Source organism: Podarcis gaigeae (assembly GCF_964106915.1).
Source record: "Podarcis gaigeae genome assembly, chromosome: 11".
Lineage (NCBI taxonomy): Eukaryota > Metazoa > Chordata > Lepidosauria > Squamata > Lacertidae > Podarcis > Podarcis gaigeae.
The window spans coordinates 33915102-33932023 of record NC_139687.1 but is presented as its reverse complement, the minus strand read 5'-3'; the positions used below and the strand labels follow the sequence as shown (position 1 = coordinate 33932023).

At 41.1% G+C, this 16922-nt stretch overlaps 1 protein-coding gene and 1 long non-coding RNA gene across 4 annotated transcripts in view; one reads left to right on the top strand and one right to left on the bottom strand.

Annotated features, from left to right (window-relative positions):
• ACOT12 (acyl-CoA thioesterase 12) overlaps positions 1 to 7387 on the bottom strand; it is a 29938-nt gene extending 22551 nt beyond the window's left edge. Inside the window, exons 1-2 of one of the 3 annotated variants that reach the window (XM_083703231.1) lie at positions 6673 to 7387; positions 2921 to 2990 (exon numbers count right to left, since the gene is read on the bottom strand). In XM_083703231.1, the coding sequence (XP_083559357.1) occupies positions 2921 to 2990; positions 6673 to 6790 (188 nt within the window). In that variant the 5' untranslated portion in view covers positions 6791 to 7387. Of the gene's footprint in view, positions 1 to 2920; positions 2991 to 6303; positions 6557 to 6672 lie in introns of those variants that run through there. The other 2 variants (XM_083703233.1, XM_083703232.1) reach the window with 2 other exon arrangements.
• Positions 1 to 16922, top strand: part of LOC310827398 — a 793036-nt gene that overhangs the window by 68928 nt on the left and 707186 nt on the right. The gene's annotated exons all lie outside the window — the stretch shown is intronic.

Sequence of the window (16922 nt, the reverse complement as noted above, 5' to 3'; positions counted from 1 at the left end):
ACCTAACAGTGGTTCTATAGGGCCTCAGGTAGAGGTCTTTCATATCACTTGCTACCCATTTCTTTTACCTGGTGATGCCAGGGGCCAAACATGCTATCACCAAGCTAAGTTCCCTCACCTTGAATTTCGTACAACTATGTGGTTCTGGCTTATTCTTATATTTATGTCAGGGAAACCCTTTATTTTCAGAGTATCTCCCTGAAATGCTTAGAATCTAATCTCGTTCTCCAGAAGCCAGAGCTCCTGAAGGCTGGCGTGTGAACACTACCTAAACATTCTTTAAAAAGTCATTGTAAGGCCAGGGGCATCCCATCTATGGTTAATAATTCTGTTTATATATATATAGAAAGTTCTGTTGTCACTGTTGAAAAGTACCCCGAAAGCCACTTGCTCTGAACAGAGGCTCTGGGAATTGGAATTCAGGGAACATTGCAGTGTCACAGACCATTGCATTCTCATTTGTAACTGATGGGGACCTTTTGAAGTGTAGCAGGCTGAATGCTCTCAGTAAGGGTACACAAAGAAAATGCAAAAAGAGAAGGAAATCTAAACTACAAACTTATGTAAAATAGACACTGCTGATGAATTCACAAGGTATACAAACAACAATGTTTGTTCTTTAATGGGAGGGAACTGTTTTCCCTGTAGGCAGGTTAGGTGAGGGGGACCATATATATGTAGCAGATTTTACTCATACAGGATGGATATTCAAAAATTCTAACCATCTCAAAGACAAAGCAAGGAGCATAAAAACCTGGAACAGTTACAGTTTGTCTATGCAGGGAGGAGAGATACCTAAACCAGCTGGGGGGGGGGCATTTGCAGGGAGAATTGGCGGGGAGGGAAGAGTTAAGGTTTCTCTTGCCTCCCAATTCTCCCCAGTGATTGCCTTTCTGCCATCACATTCATCTTACAACAGAAACATGGGGTTGGGCACCTCCTATTTCTCTTTTGATTTCTAGTCTTTTGGTGCTTTAGGAGCTGACAGGCCAAAACATAGTTGTAGGAGTAATAATTATACCAACTACTACTACTACTACTACTACTACTACTACTACTACTACTGTTCTGATTTGGAGTGCAAGAGCTGAAGGAATAAGATGCATTGCTCTTAATTCGTTGTGCAAAAATCACATTGTTACAAGTAACTTTCTCCTATACTTCAGGAGTAGCCAGCACGGCACACTCCGGATATTGTTGGGGTCCAACTCAAAGTCAGCAGAAATTAATCAGGAATTATGGGAGTTGGAATCCAACAACACATAGAGGCACCATGTTGGCTACCATTTCTATATTCCTTGTGGATTAAAGAAACATAGCTAATTTCTTGGGAAATGGGAATGTAGAAGACTTGGGGACATCTTGTTTTCACCTTAGGAACAACATACAGTCTAAGCATATCCCAGAAATAAGATCCACTGTGTTCCACAGGACTTGGGCTGCGTGCATGCTTGTTTATTCAGCATCCAGTGCACTCCTCTATCTTGTCATTTATTCTGAAATACTGTGTTTTGAGGCTTCCCTACCCCAATACCAGCTTGAATTGAGAAAAAGAATGACCTAGCTGCATTTTAAGCCATTAATGAGTACACACGAATCTCAATGGGGGGGGGGGCATAATATTAAATATCTGTGTGAAAACAAAAAAAAAATTCCTTCCAGTAGCACCTTAAAGACCAACTAAATCAGTTCTTGGTATGAGCTTTCGTGTGCATGCACACTTCTTCAGATACACTGAAACAGAAGTTTCCAGACCCTTCTATATAGTGAGAAGGTGGGGAGGGGTATGTGTGAAAAGTGATTCACGCAACACTATAACTGGAGCATCGCTGTAAATATATTATTGTTTCTTCATACCAGAGGTAACTGCTGCAATATGACCTTGGTGTGCATGGATATGACACCTACATATGTATTTGTGCTCACAAAGTTGTGCCATTTAGTAAATACTGCATGAACCCATCAGGCCTTGCTCCTCAGGAAAACACAGACTTGTAGTCTAAAATCCCACAGAAGTTAATAATTGCATTTGCCATCATTCCGTACTTTTACAACACAGCAGAAAGAAATGTTATCTTAGTTTTCAAAATTAATGAGCATTAACATTAATTATAAATGCTTTTAAAGTTAATTAACACTCAGGTGGAAGGTTAACTTCATAAAACTGCCAGACTTCTCTCACATTAACAATCGAGACAAACAGTTGACTGGCAAAAATTGCTCGCTATTAGCTTCAGTGGGGAAACCACCACCCCTTATTTCTGGAAGTTAAAAGCAAAATATATTTCTTGAGTTGCATGCACTTTTATGAATCCATTAAATGCATAATCTTTGAAAATGGGGGGGATGCCAATTTATGACTTCTTACGCATGAATGCCACTCATCGTCATATCAAGAAAAACATTGTAAGATTTTTTTAAAAAGTGGTTTCCTTTCTCAGTAAATGGTTGTATTTGTAGACAAACTTGTATCCCTAGCAGGCACTCCTATCTGAACTCCACACCCCCCCAAGTCACACACCCCTATCCTTGGACTATGCCCCTCCCCCATGCCCTCCTTGAGTGTTGTGTTTTTGTCTCCATGTTTATTTGAACTATGATCATAATACTTGCTTAGCTGAATGCAGAATTGAGGGGTGTGCTTGTGTGTTGGATTTCAACACGGCTGGAATGTAACCTACTGTACAAAGGTAAGAGCCTCATACGTTCCTCCACCTCCTTCTGCTTCTGGCCCTTGTCCACTATTGTCATGAGGCCCCATGACAGAACATGGTCCTCAGGCTGAGAGAAGCTGCCCACCCTTAATAGAATCATCTCCTATGTTCACTGGACCAATTTTTAATGTTCTGGTTAATCTCTGTTACACAGAAAATAAAGGAAGGCTGTGAAAAGTGCTGATAATAACTATTTGAAGGTATACCTGGCAGTCTCTTCAAACTGAATGTCATCCACCGATGCTGTCACACAGGGCATGCCGGCGTGTTTCTCAGCTTGGAAGAAAAGGCAATTATAAACATGTAAGCAATTATAAGTTTTCTCTCAACATGCCTTTGCCCTTAAGCATGGTTAATTTGGTTGTCTTCTAAGGGCCACTTTATACATATGATGCTTTCCTTCCAAAGATGCACATTGTTAATCATAGAATTGTAGAGCTAGAAGGGACTCCCAGATGGACATTCAACCTCTGCTTAAAAACCTCCAAGGAACGAGAGTCCACCACCTCCCTAGGGAGTCTATTCCAATCTCATTTTTTGTAGCTTGAATCCATTGGTTCAGTTCCTACCCTTTGGAGCAGGAGAAACCAAGCTTGTTCCATCCTCCATGTCGCAGCCCTTTAGCTATTTGAAGATGGCTATCCTTTCTCCTCTCTACCAGGCTAAATGTACCCAAATCCCTCAAGCATTCCTTATAAGGCTTGGTTTCCAGACCCTTGATCATCTTGGTTGTCCTCCTCTGCACACATTCCAGCTTGTCAACATCCTTCTTAAATTGTGGTGTCCAGAACTGGACACAGTGCTCTAGGTGTGGTCTGACCAAAACAGACACTATCAGGACACTATACTTCTGTTGATGCAGCCTAAAATAGCATTTGCTTTTTTTGTTGCTTCATCACACTAGTGACTCACATTATGCTTGTGGTCCATTAAGTCTGCTAGATCCTTTTCACATGTACTACTGGCAATCCAGGTGTCCTCCATCTTATATTTGTGCTTCTGGTTCTTCCTGCCTAAGTGAAGAACCTTACATTTGTCCCTATTGAAATTCATCTTCTTAGTTGGGCCCAGTTAAGGTCATATTGAATCCCAATTTTGTCTTCTGTGGTACTGGCTACCCCATCTGGTTTTGTTATCCTGCATCTATTTTATCGCATTTACCAGTTCCAACTGCAGCTTCCCAACAAGCATACATGTTCTTCCCCCCACAATAAATCTATAAATTCTGTTCATTTGTTAAGATTTATAGATAGCTTCATGACAACACTCTCTAAGTGGCTTACTTAGCAAGATTATCAATAAAAGTCCACAAAACTGTTTTCTTAAAAATTATACGTAAGGAAATTAGTCCAGCAGCCCAATTACTGTGGTCAATTGGAGGCCTGTGGGAAGCCCACAAGCAGCTCCTGAATGCAACAGCACCCTCCCCACTTGCGATTCCTCGCAAATGATATTCAGAGGCAGTATATGCCTCTGACAACTGAAGTAGAACACTGTCATGATCTTTAATAGCCAGAGAGCCAGAATTTGTCTAAAGCCAACAAGAACACGAAACTGGGCCATCTGTGAGCTAGATATATGGGTAATGGTGAGATAGTGCTTGAAATAATTTACAGCCTCTTGAGTAATGCTTAACTTCCAAAGGAAAAGATGGAAAACTTTTTCCCCCTTTTAACATTTGTAGCCTACTGTTCCTCCAAGGAGTTTAGGATATTTATAGAATTTTCTCCATTTCATCCTCATAATAAGGTTCATCAGGGTAGCCAGGCTTCAGATTTCTCAGAAGTTTGTTTTTTAATTATTTGAACACTAAGATCTACCAGGTAGAGTCAGGTGCAAAAGGCATGCAGGATGCCTCTGAGCCTAGGGATTTTGTTTTCAGTATCAGAACTGAACTCAGGTCACATCCACACCATACATTTTAGGCGCATGGCTTCTTCCCCCAAGAATTCTGGAAGTTGTAGTTTGCTAATCTAAACTATAGCGCACTCTGTGGGGAACAGGCAGTACAGATGCTAATCCTGCATTGGGTTTCCCAATACACAGCACCTGCACCATCTCTCGTTTTTAGCCAGCTCACTTTCAATACTCCCCACTTTCTCCCATGAGTATCTCAGATTCAAATAGCCTTTTCTGTTACACACACACTCTCTGGCACAACAGTGGTATCGGATCAAACCTCACTGGCAAACTGGTCATTCAGGAAAACATATCCAATCCTATGTTACACCGAGAGAACACCAACCAATCATTCCTGACTATTAGCAAGCAATTGGCTTAACTAAGGAATGTCATCCAACAACTGTAACCATATACCAATCTTCATGGAGAGAGAAACTGACCTGGTGGGTAGAGTGCATGTGTTCAGTAGCTGTCTTGTGCAAGTTCAGAGAAAACAGTACAGGCAAATGCAGGATGCAGAACATGGGTTTCTGGTGAATGTTGTTTAATTCTACTGCCGGCGTTGTATACAAATGCGTGAAAAATATGGCTTGCTCACTGTGGTGCCCATAGCCACAATAGCAGTCCTGAGGACTTTTCCTGGTGCCCAAGAAGCCCGAGTATTCTTTCTGGATCCTCATAATTTTTACAAGAGATACCCTCAAAACAACCAACAATTCACAAGTCACCTCTCTATCTACAGAGGGTGTTCTGTGATTTGTTGGTGGGTTGTTGCCATCTTTAGTAAAAATGATGAAGATCCTTTAGGATCTCTGCCGTATGTGTGTGTGAGTGTGTTGGCAAGCACTGGATATGTGCTGTTGGATGTGAAATATACCACTGTAAGGTGGGGGGGGGGGTCCTTTGTAAAATCATACAAGTTCAAGAGACTGCATGTTAATTCTACTGCTTCCAACTTTTGTCCAGAGGCCATAAAGGCGCGCGCGCACACGCACACACACAGATTCTCTTTTTGTCTTTTGTGGGGAATGGCCCAGGGCAGAGAACCTTCTTGAAGGGTGGTGCACATGGCACTCTCTCAAAATTCCAAATTTGTCCATGGTGACCTCCTAGCTTAATAACTCTTTCCTACCTCATAGAGAGTTGTGACAAAAAAGATAAAATCATTCAGTAACTGGGGTTATATAAAAGAGAAAAATGAACCTGTTTTAATTTTTAAAGCTGTGAAATCCCTAAATTCTTTACCGACAAAATGAGTATTGTAATTAAGCTAGTTTGCATTACAAATGCTCCAGTATACAGTACCTCACAGCCTTATTGAAGGAAGAAAAAAACCTCTGGAAATTGCAAGTGCCAGCATAATAATAATTTTATTTCTAGAATGATACCATACTGAGAGAGAGAGAGAGAGAGAGAGAGAGAGAGAGAGAGAGAAATAAAACTTTACTAATATTTTTGTGCTCCTTAGTATCTGCTAATGAGCACATTATGCTGGCACTATGCATTCCTAAACCCACCCAGCTGGAGGTAAGTCTCAATGAATTCAATAGGACTTACCTCTGAGTAGATATACTTAGGATTGCAGTGTAAGGAGCTGGCAGCACCATTCTACCCATGTCTCCTCAGAAATAAGTCCCATTGAGTTCAACAGGGTTTCCTCCCGGGAGAAGTTGGCACCTGGCCTTACCTGACACTGCAAATCCTCGCTTCCCAAACTGAGGATACTGTGCAAAGGAGGTAGTTACAGCACCATGAAGATGAGGATTGAGCTTGCTGTCTCTTATTACTTGCCAGACAAGTAAAAAAATCCATCGTTTGCGCCCTATCTCCACCTGTTAAGTGGATAAGAGCTGCACCAGTAGACTTTCTGCCTGTGCCATGCAACTCTTAGAAGGCCTGGAAGAGGTGGTGAACAGCCAGGCACCGTCGCTATCTTGGACCTCGCCAGAGACATGGGGGGCAGAAACACCCGCTGCTGCGAGTCCCCCCCCCCGCCCTGAGGGTCACCCTGAGCACCTGAAGCAGGCGGGTGGGAGAAGGGGGCGCTCGCGCTTACCCGCCAGGCAGGCCGTGGTGTCGATCCATTTGAGCAGCTGCCCCGCGCCCAACTCCCCGCGGTAGTTGGTGTGCGCGGGAAAGATGGTCTGGCACATGTGCACTTGCGCGGCCGCCATGGAGCCCGCGGTGCTGCCGCCTCCTGCGCCTCGCTCGCTCGGGTCTGTGGCGGCGCCTGCAGATGTAGCTGGGACCTTCGCATGCCCGCCCGCGCGCCCTGCTTCCCGCTGCCGGGCTAATGTGTAATTAGGCGCAAGGCTCGCTTTCCTGGGCGTCGAAGGGAAACTGGCGGTGCCCTTATTTTGGCGGCGAACCAGCTCCCTCCTTCGGCGGCCGCGTCCTCGGCCCACGCGGGGCAGGTTCCTCGAAGCTGCTTAGTAGATAAGGAACGAGCGAACCTCGCCTTCTCGCCCTCGCCGGGTTGCTGCGTGCTTCCCGTCCTTTCTGCCTTCTTCTAGCTGCTACGGAAAATAAAATTTAAACGCGTGCGATAATAACAAAATGAGCCACATGTTGATATATCATGCATTATTAAAACTCAGCTCGCGGGAGACACCGATTAAGGCAGTGTGACGGACCAGAAAGTGCCGACCTCCATAAAAGTGTTAAGGGGTCACCCTTTGTCATAAGCGACCATTATCTTTTCTCAGACTTAAACGGATATAATCAGTCGTCTTGCTAAGCAGTTTCACGCTGAAACTTCTCTGGCAGGGAGAATGGCAGCAGTGGAGGCCTCTGGGAAATCGAAATGACCCTTTGATTAGGGGGTTGCATATTTCACAAGTTCTCAACAGTTGAGTTGCTGGGTTTTTTTTTTTTTAATCTATTACCTTTGCAAAAACTACTTATCAAAAGGAATGAAGGAAGTGAACCTCCAATTGCACAATAATTTTAAAATTATTATTTGAGGCCATCACATTATTATTGGAGCCCAGGCTTGACCCCACCAACACCATCCTCAAATAAGAATTCTGCTGAAATCACGTTCTGTCCAGTCATCCCCCCCCCTTTTTCTGCAATCGGTTGCCTTCCCATTTTTTCTAATTGTAAATATACCTGCTGGGGATCCATGCAGGGTCAGCCCACCCATGAGGCCAGGTGAGGAAACTGCTTCAGGTGGCAGGATCTACAGGGGGAAGCAAATCACAATGAAGATATTTCCCCCCACCCCACTTGTTCCTGATGTAAAACGGATTGCCTCTGCATCCATGCTTACTGAAGAATAAATGGCTTCATTTTTTAAAAAAAAGTTGTATTTGCCAGATCTCTGTGCAAAGTAAATTAGAAGAACAGGCTTATACTAAGGGAACACTGGTGTGCAGAGTTGGGAAAAGTTGAGACGGTTAAGCTGACAGGTGTCTTGCCTAGAGGTTCCCCATATGACATCTTGTGGTAGTATCTGGGAAGTACAACTTTTTCAACAGTAAGGAGGCAATAAGATGATGGGGCAGGTGGGTGAGGGGTTACAAAATTCTCATGGAGATCTAGCAAATTCACATTTCAGCCTCTCTGGGATTTTTCTCACAGGTAGCTGTGTATTATATAGCATTCACTGCCTCATTTGTCCTTGGGTCTTCCAACAGCATGTAGAGGATTTAATAGGAAGAACCTGCAATGTCAAAGCTATGTGGAAAGTAAATAAATTGAATTGCTCAGTAGTTGTGCTTTATAACTGGTGGAAAAAAGGAGGTGTCAGATTCAGGGCCATAGCTAGGGGGTGGTGAGGTGGGCCCTGTCAGGGGTGCAGGCGAGGGGTGTGTGTGCAAAATTGGCTAAAAATATGTCCATAAATATAAATATTGCCACCAAAGAAATGGTTTTAAATAGAGGGTGAATTGAATGGGGGGAGGGGTCGGAGGAGAGACAGAAAGAAGAGCTAATTTGTCCATGGCTAGGGGGCGCAATCTGGATGGTTCTGCCAGGGGTGCAAGATCACCTAGCTATGGCTCTGGTCAGATTGGAGACTTTTCTGAAGGGAGTGGATTCAGACTCAGAAAGATATAGGGAACAAAGCTAGTGTGTTTGAATCTGGATGACATGGCTATGCTGACCTTACAAGTGTAAATCATGGCATGTAAGCTTACAGTGGAATTAGAGAGCCTAAGTGATCCTTGCATTACGATCCAGTGTGAACCAGTCTTACAAGCAGGGTGTAAACATCTCCACAGGAAGAATGTGAGGTAGGGGCTGAGAAATAAGCAGTGCCATGGCAACAGGGTTGCATCTTATAAAAGAATATGGTGGTGTATCTTTTAAAATTATATGAGTAGGTGGGATTAAAAAAAACAACAACCCAGCCAGAGTAGCAGGAAAAGGAAGGTAAACCTCATTCTCCAAAGAACAAGCTAACCACATGTCTGTTGCTGTTACTACTTGATGCTTTTAATGTTTTGTGGCATTATAAATTATTTATGCTATCTTTTCTGAGTGTTCCTATATTTTAATATGTATGTATTCTCTTGTCCTGGGGCCTTTGGGTGAAGGGCGAATTATTTGTTAAATAAAAATAAGTAAGATTTATTGAGGGGGTGTCTAACAACCCTTTCCCCCCATAGTTTACAGCCATACAAATTCTAATTCCCCTCCCCCTCGGCGTCCTGTTCAACAGAATAAACACCTTATTGTCCCTAGGATTTTTCTCAGACTCACTTCTTTTTTCTACTCTGTTACTCAGTCACCCATATAATTTTCTCAAGGGAGCTGCTTCTTAGCTTGTTAGCTGCCTGTCTTGCTTCTTTCTGGTTCCCAGCCATCCTTCTTGACTGTCCATCATCTTTGCCTTTCCATTCACTCCCTTCCTGCCAGAAACATACTGTTGCACGCCACCCCAATCTCTGAGTGGTGCAAGATTCCAGGGAGTGAGGCAGAGTGGTGTCCCACACGTTACATGGTTTATTTACACACATATACAACCTGAGCCTGCGGTGGAGGGTTTGGCAGCATTAACACCCCAAAAGGGTATTGTTCATCCCATAGACACAACCTTGTTATTCCAGCAGAAATCAGCCATATCGCGCTTGCGCCCTTTCTGTCTCTCTCTCTCTCTGCCTTTCCATTCTTTCTGCCTTTTGCATCCAGCTTCTAGCTCACACAACACAACTCTCAACTCTGGCCTGTTGTCTTTCTGATTAACAGAGTTGGGGACCGGAGGCCCAGCTGTTTACCCTCTGGCACAGAGCCACTGTTTTGTTTTCCTTAATGGCCCATTACCCACATTGGCCTGGCTATTCCAGCACTTGAATCCACGCTGGATCCAGGAATTAGAAGCCAGACATTCAGCCAACTCCACCCCACAAAAACTGGTCACAATACACACTTTCTGCAAGCTTCTTATACAACCTCCTTTTTCTCAAGAGAGATATCTCCATCTTCTCTTCCCTGATATTTCAACCTCTTTGCCTTTTTCCCAGCCCTCTTGCTTCCTCTTGAGGTATACATACATACATACATACATACATACATACATACATACATAATTTCATTTGTATGCCGCTTTTCCAAAGTTCAAACCATGCTCAAAGTAGCTTACAATATGAAAAACTATGCAACTACATAACAAAAGTAGGTATAAACAATAAATAAAACATTTAAAAATACACAACCCACCTGAACAGTTTCTACACCAATCACAAAATATATAAATGTGCAAAAAAAAAAAAAATTCCAACAGCAACAAACCTCCCAACAACACCCCAGTTGCAATCCTAACCTCATTTACCTGGGAGCAAGCCCTATTTAAGTCAATAGGATTTACTTCTGACTAGTTATAGTAAGGTTTTTAGTCCTCAGTCTTTCTACTCACCTGTGCACATCTTCTTGTCTCTAGGGACATGTGTGAGCTTTGAATTCTGGTCAACATGACCTTCTACTTCCAGGAGAGAAGCTGGACAGTAATGAAACATTCTGTTGTTCAGTTTGAGCTTCACAGCAAGCAGAATGTTTGCACACTCTTATATATCGGAGCTTCTGCTAAGCCTTGCCAGAAGATTTGGTATTTTAAAATATCAATGTTCCTTGGGTTACAATGTATGTATTCTATGCAAAGTTTTGTTCTTAGTCGTATTTAAAAGCTGTTTTGAGTGGTTTTGTAGTTGGACTATGGTCTATACATTTCTGACCTAATTATCTCCAGCTGAATTTCCCTCCAAATTAGGATATTTATATTTTGGCAGGACTTAAAACTATTGTTTTGAAAGCAAAGTGTGAAGTAACCATGCCAATCAATTTTCCCTTTGGAACATGATACAAAATATCATTTCTCATATAATCCAGCATTGCAGATGCATAGGTGTGTTTACAAATCATTAGGCAGAACCCAACACTGAGTTTATTTCTATTGCCTGTTGTTTTTAAGAGTGAAGTTTACACTCAATTATCATTGGCAGGTGTTTATCAGTGAGGAATCTTGATATCTCTGCTCAGGAAAACTGGTTCCAGCAGCTTTAGAAATTGCTGTATAATAATGTGTGTATAAACTAAGCGTAGTGACCATTATTTTCTCCTCCTTGCCTTTTCCATAGTCTATAGACTCTCTTCTCTATAAATGTTCATCACTCAAAAAAGAAGCTCTAACCTCAACACTGGTATATTTTCAAAGCTAAACATGTTCAAATTTGGCTTCAGTCACTAAATTTGGGTCCAAATGTACAGTGTCATATTTGAATTGCTTAGGTTTTCACAAAAAATGCTCTTTTAAATAAACTCTTATGTTCAAGACTCATCTAAGCTGAGTTTGACCCAGCTGACCAGAGTTTCTGCCCATAGTGTATCTGTTGTTTGCTATAAGATTAGGAACTGCAAAGCTGTTGGCATCCCAGAGCAATGCAAAGTCTAAATCTGCTCACGTATAAGCCTTCTTGAATTCCCTGGAGCTGTCTGTGCTCAGCCTGGATAATGAGATCTCTTTTAGGCAGCATAGAGGGATTCTGGAATTAAAAAGAAAGTGGGTGAAGGGGGAGTAGCCCTTCTAGTTACTGCAGAGAGGGAAGGCTGCTATTTTAAACTTCTCTGCAATAACTAGATTCTAAGGAGGAGATTGTGCAGTTAAATTGTGAAGGGGAAATCAAGAGTCCATTTCAAGGTTATACAGACCAACTTCAAGATCTGTACTGCATGTATGCTTAGCTGCTAAATATTTCGTATATTTACACAAAGGAAAAATATATAATCTGAAGGAATATGTAAGGAGACGATGACAAAAAGGGAGAACTGCTAGAATCCAAGCTAATGTGTTAAAACACCCAAGTATGTGTTTTTTCACCATAAACAGCCATTCTGAATGTGGATACCAATGAATACATTACAGTGGAACCTCGGGTTAAGTACTTAATTCATTCCAGAGGTCTGTATTTAACCTGAAACTGTACTTAACCTGAAGCACCACTTTAGCTAATAGGGCCTCCTGCTGCTGCCGCGCTACTGGAGCACGATTTCTGTTCTCACCCTGAAGCAAAGTTCTTAACCTGAAGCACTATTTCTGGGTTAGCGGAGTCTGTAACCTGAAGCGGATGTAACCTGAGGTACCACTGTAATGTGTGAATATGTACTATAGGCGCAAGTTTCTTCTTTGCAAACTGTGCATTCTAGCATTCTGTACAATTACAGAATACACAGCCGAAGAAAACCATTCTAGCTTTGTCCTCTCTCACCCCCACCACTGAGTTCTTCAAGGACAATACTGAGACTAAGGAGAAGGAGGCTGAAAAGACAGTGCCACCCCCTGGCTGGATGTATGGAAGCAGGTAGAAGAGTTTGGAATTGATATCCCGCTTTATCACTACCCGAAAGAGTCTCAAAGCGGCTAACATTCTCCTTTCCCTTCCTCCCCCACTACAAACACCCTGTGAGGTGAGTAAGGCTGAGAGACTTCAGAGAAGTGTAAATAGCCCAAGGTCACCCAGCAGCTGCATGTGGAGGAGCGGAGACGCGAACCAGGTTCACCAGATTATGAGTCTACCGCTCTCAACCACTACACCACACTGGCTCTCAGGTAGGTGGTGGCTGGGCGAAGGCAGACTGTTATTGGTGGGGCAGTGACCAAGGGTGTACCTAGGAGTTGGTCAGGTTGGCCCCTGCCAAGGGCACAGGCCCAGGGGGTGAAAAAGTGTGCCTCTCCAACGGCGCAAGGGATGGGGGGGATGCCAATACAGTTCCTTGGGTGGAAGCCTAGGTACGCCTCTGGCAGTGACTCCACTGCCCACTTCTCTGGCCTCCTGCAGCGCATTTTCTTTTGCTTCTAGGCCTTGCATGAGAACTACACCACCCTCTCTTTCTAGGTAGCGGATCTCCCAATTTCAAACATTTGTATTAAGCCTTTCCCCATAGTTCTTGAATATTCTGTAAAGCAGCAGCAACTTGACCATGGAGAGGAGGGGAGAGAAACCACGATAAGCAGGCAGTAGCTAGTTAAATTCTTTGACTAAGATTAATGCATGGCAAGTCTTCAGCTGGTGAACTCTGGGGCTTTTCTAATTAACAATATGTAGGATGTCTGAAATAAATGCAAATAAAGTTTTATAACATGCAACTTAAGAAAATCTCAAAAGGCAAAGCAGATAGCAAAATCTTCAAGTAATTTGATGTTCACACACACAATATAAATCCATTCTAGAATAGTTTTGTTTAATAACAAGGATCCTCTGTCGTTGTTTTAAGTAATAATATATGTGCGCATTCACACACATACTGTACCTGAATTGGCTTTTCCAGAAGGTTGTTTTGCTCCGTGTTGTTAAGAACTCTAGACAGCGAATCTTGACAAGGAGTTAATTCTACATTGTCTTCTCTCTGGGTGTACACATACACATAGCACATGGTACATCAGTCAGCTAACTAAAAAGGATGAACACAACCCTGGTCAGTTGAACGTCTGACTTTTTGCAGCTCCACAGGGCCCCTTCCTGATCTCATTTCAGAAGTCAGAGGTCAGCATGACACAAAGTCTTTCTTGTGTTTTTCAGACAGGTACTTGTGCCACATGGCAAAACTCATTTAAAAACAGAGAGGACTTTCCAAAACAGTTGGATACAGTATGGAATGGTTCAGAAGAAAGGACGGAAAGACATAACTCACTAAACATGTCAGAAGCCTTAGATGCACCTAGAGTATGGATTCCAGCCAGAATGTTTAAATTACTCATCCATCTTGAAATATTCTAGGAATAACAAGTGGAGTTATCAAGGGCAATTCCTGGGTCATGATAATGACATAGCTTTTAAAGTACAACTTATTTTTGTAAAATGAAACTTTATTCTAAAATGTATCCAAAATTGCAAGACACAACACCATTAAAACAGATAAATACATATTTATGTACAGAGAGCATCAAAACACAAAACAATTGTTAATATAATTTTATACCATTTTAATGAGTTTCCATCAACAAAATTTTACAATTTAAAGAAGACTTTTCAGTTGCAAAACAGTTTTTAAATCATATGTATAAATTATGTCTACTACAACTCCAATACAGGTAAAGTAAAATACAAAAATAACCAATACTGAAATTCAAATACAAAACCCCAAAAAATGTTGCACAGGTACATATGTACACTTGATGAATTCATGCAGTTACACAGTGCAACAAAATTAACTGCTTTAGTTTAAAACTATCACAAAATGGAACAACCATATCTGCAAGCAGAAGAAAATATATTTTTGTAATAAATCATAGTGCATTTAGAAGTTAAACTTTATAAAATGATTGCTGAGTGATTTATTTCTAAAACTCCCCAGTTTGTTCTGACATTCCACTTAATTCTAAATTATACTTCCACTAAATAAAATTTTTGAACAGTTTAAAAAGATTTGATGCCAAAACAGTCCTGCCTGTTCAGTTCTTGGTCTTCAGTTTTGATATCAAATCTACAAAGCAAGGTATTTGTATCACTTATTTTCAAAGAAAATGTTTGTATTTTTTTTATTTAAAAAGTGTCTAGTTTCTAGAGCACAGTAGGTGGAATTCAAAGAGATACCTCGCTTCAAAAAAGACACCAGACTTACTGTTATCTGTGTATATGTGCACCCAAGCACTCATACACACAAACTGTATATGGAGAGCCATCTTTACACCTAAGGCGTCAAACCCAACTGCCTTGATTGCACAAACACAAAATATCTCAAAGGAATTTATGGCTTGAATGACATTTCAGACAATTAGGTGGGCAGGTGCAAAGTAGGCTATTCACTCGTTTGGTTGCTTTGCACAAAGTGCAGGTCACTTTGTAGAAAGTTCACGTTCAATGAACTGCAGTAAAATATTGAATATGCTAAAATTGTTAAATGGCCGAAATACCCCAACCAATCTCATTTAAAAAAGTATTTGTTATAGTTTTCTCCACCTGTTACTTTTCAGGCTAGCTGCTGTTTGGTTTACCAAAATCCAAGTGTGTAGAGTCCACTGGGATTCATAAAATATCAGATGAAACTTTGATAAGATGCATCTACACAGTATGATATTTCCATCTTGGAATTCTGTCGAAGTGCCAAGCATACACAGTGTTTTCAATTAGAGTCAGTGAAACACTACCTGTCTTTCATAGTGGAAAATACATACAATGTGCTGATAAAGCGTGATAAAGAAGGAAGCTTTCTAACAGTTGACACTAATGCATGAACCAGAATGTGTATATGAATACTTTGCATTCTGAATAATGTTTCCTATTCTGTACATGAGGTCACTTGGACAAAGATTACTAGGAAAATTAGGACTGTGTTTTGTGTGTGTGTGTGTACTTTATAATCTTATGGCACTTTAAAAAGGGAATCGGCTACCCATGATGGGATATAGAATGAGATGTCAGCTGTACCCATAGTCAATAAAGTTTTTTGAAGAAAAGAAAGCAGGGAACTACTACTAAAAATTCATTGTTTTGGTTATCAACATACACTAAGAGACACAGGAAGGGAAGACAATGAAAGGTAAACAGTGTAAATTGTAAATAATGTTGGGTACAGTTACATTAGCTGTCCCAAACTCCCCTAAACCAATTATAAAAAATGTATAGGTGCACTGAAAAGTATCATAAAAACAAATAGATGCTAGATAACTTATTCACAACATTTGCACCGCTGAGCAAACTATTACTACTCTCTCTCGTTGGATAGTAAAGCACTTAATGAAATCTTGTGTGTGTTTTCTGAAAGAGTTGTTATTCTTGAGTTAAAGGGTCATAATAGGGCTTTGGTGTTGCTAAAATGTATTACTATGGTAAATTCCCCAAATTGCAACTTGCTACTCTCCCAAAAAAGAACTATCTACGAGTAAAAGAAATTCAAGATTTGAGATAGCTGGTGCCGAAGTACAAGGCATATATCAGAAGCATAGGGCAAGTTTACAACCTTTGCTACTCCTAGGACCCAACTAACATTATCAGCCTAGCAATAGCACGGGGCATGGTGATTTCCATGCTGTGGAGAAATAGATGGCCTGGAGTAAGTGAAACTCCTCCTCCATGGTTCAAAGTTTTTCACTTTAACATGTGAATATGTGAAGTAGTAGCAGTGATCCCCAAGTACCAGGCCCCCGTGTCTAAGTAAGTTGCTAGGTAGGTTAACAGTAAGAATTATAGTCAACACTGGTGCAGTTCTTATGGTAGAATGAAGGTGGCAAGATCAGTGCATATCTATCATCTTCTTATAGCTACTTTATATGTGAAACATGAGGTTAAACTGAAGTGAGGGTGTCAATGGTATTTTAGAACGGCTATCCATCAAACTCACTTTAGTGGCTTTAGGGTGTTCAAATTTGTGCCCCATAATATCATAATATCTAGGGGGGAAATAATCTCAGACAGACATAAATTACTTAATGGAGATGAATATGTAAACAGAATATTTTCAATTTACTAAACCATAGTAAGCACTATTATAAGAGTCAGCATTGTCAAAAACATCTGTATTTGGAAGCACATTCTACTTAAGTCGTAAGATGGTTAAATAAAGGTTCTTTAGAATCAGGATATAAATTCTACGTATTGTAAGCAATGCATTGTCTAAGCTTTTTTGTTAAAATGTTTTTACGCAGTTAAGATTCACAAAGATTAGTAAATAGTATAATATTTGCTATGTTAATGCAGTGAATGTTTACTATATAAATTATTTAAAGGTACAGTACAGTAGAATTTCACCCCAACATAGTCTTAATTTAATGAAACCCCATTGGTATACAAATGGGTTTAAGAGTGTATCATCAAATAATCTGGATAAAATTATGTTTTGGTATCTGTACAAACACAACACTCAACCAACATA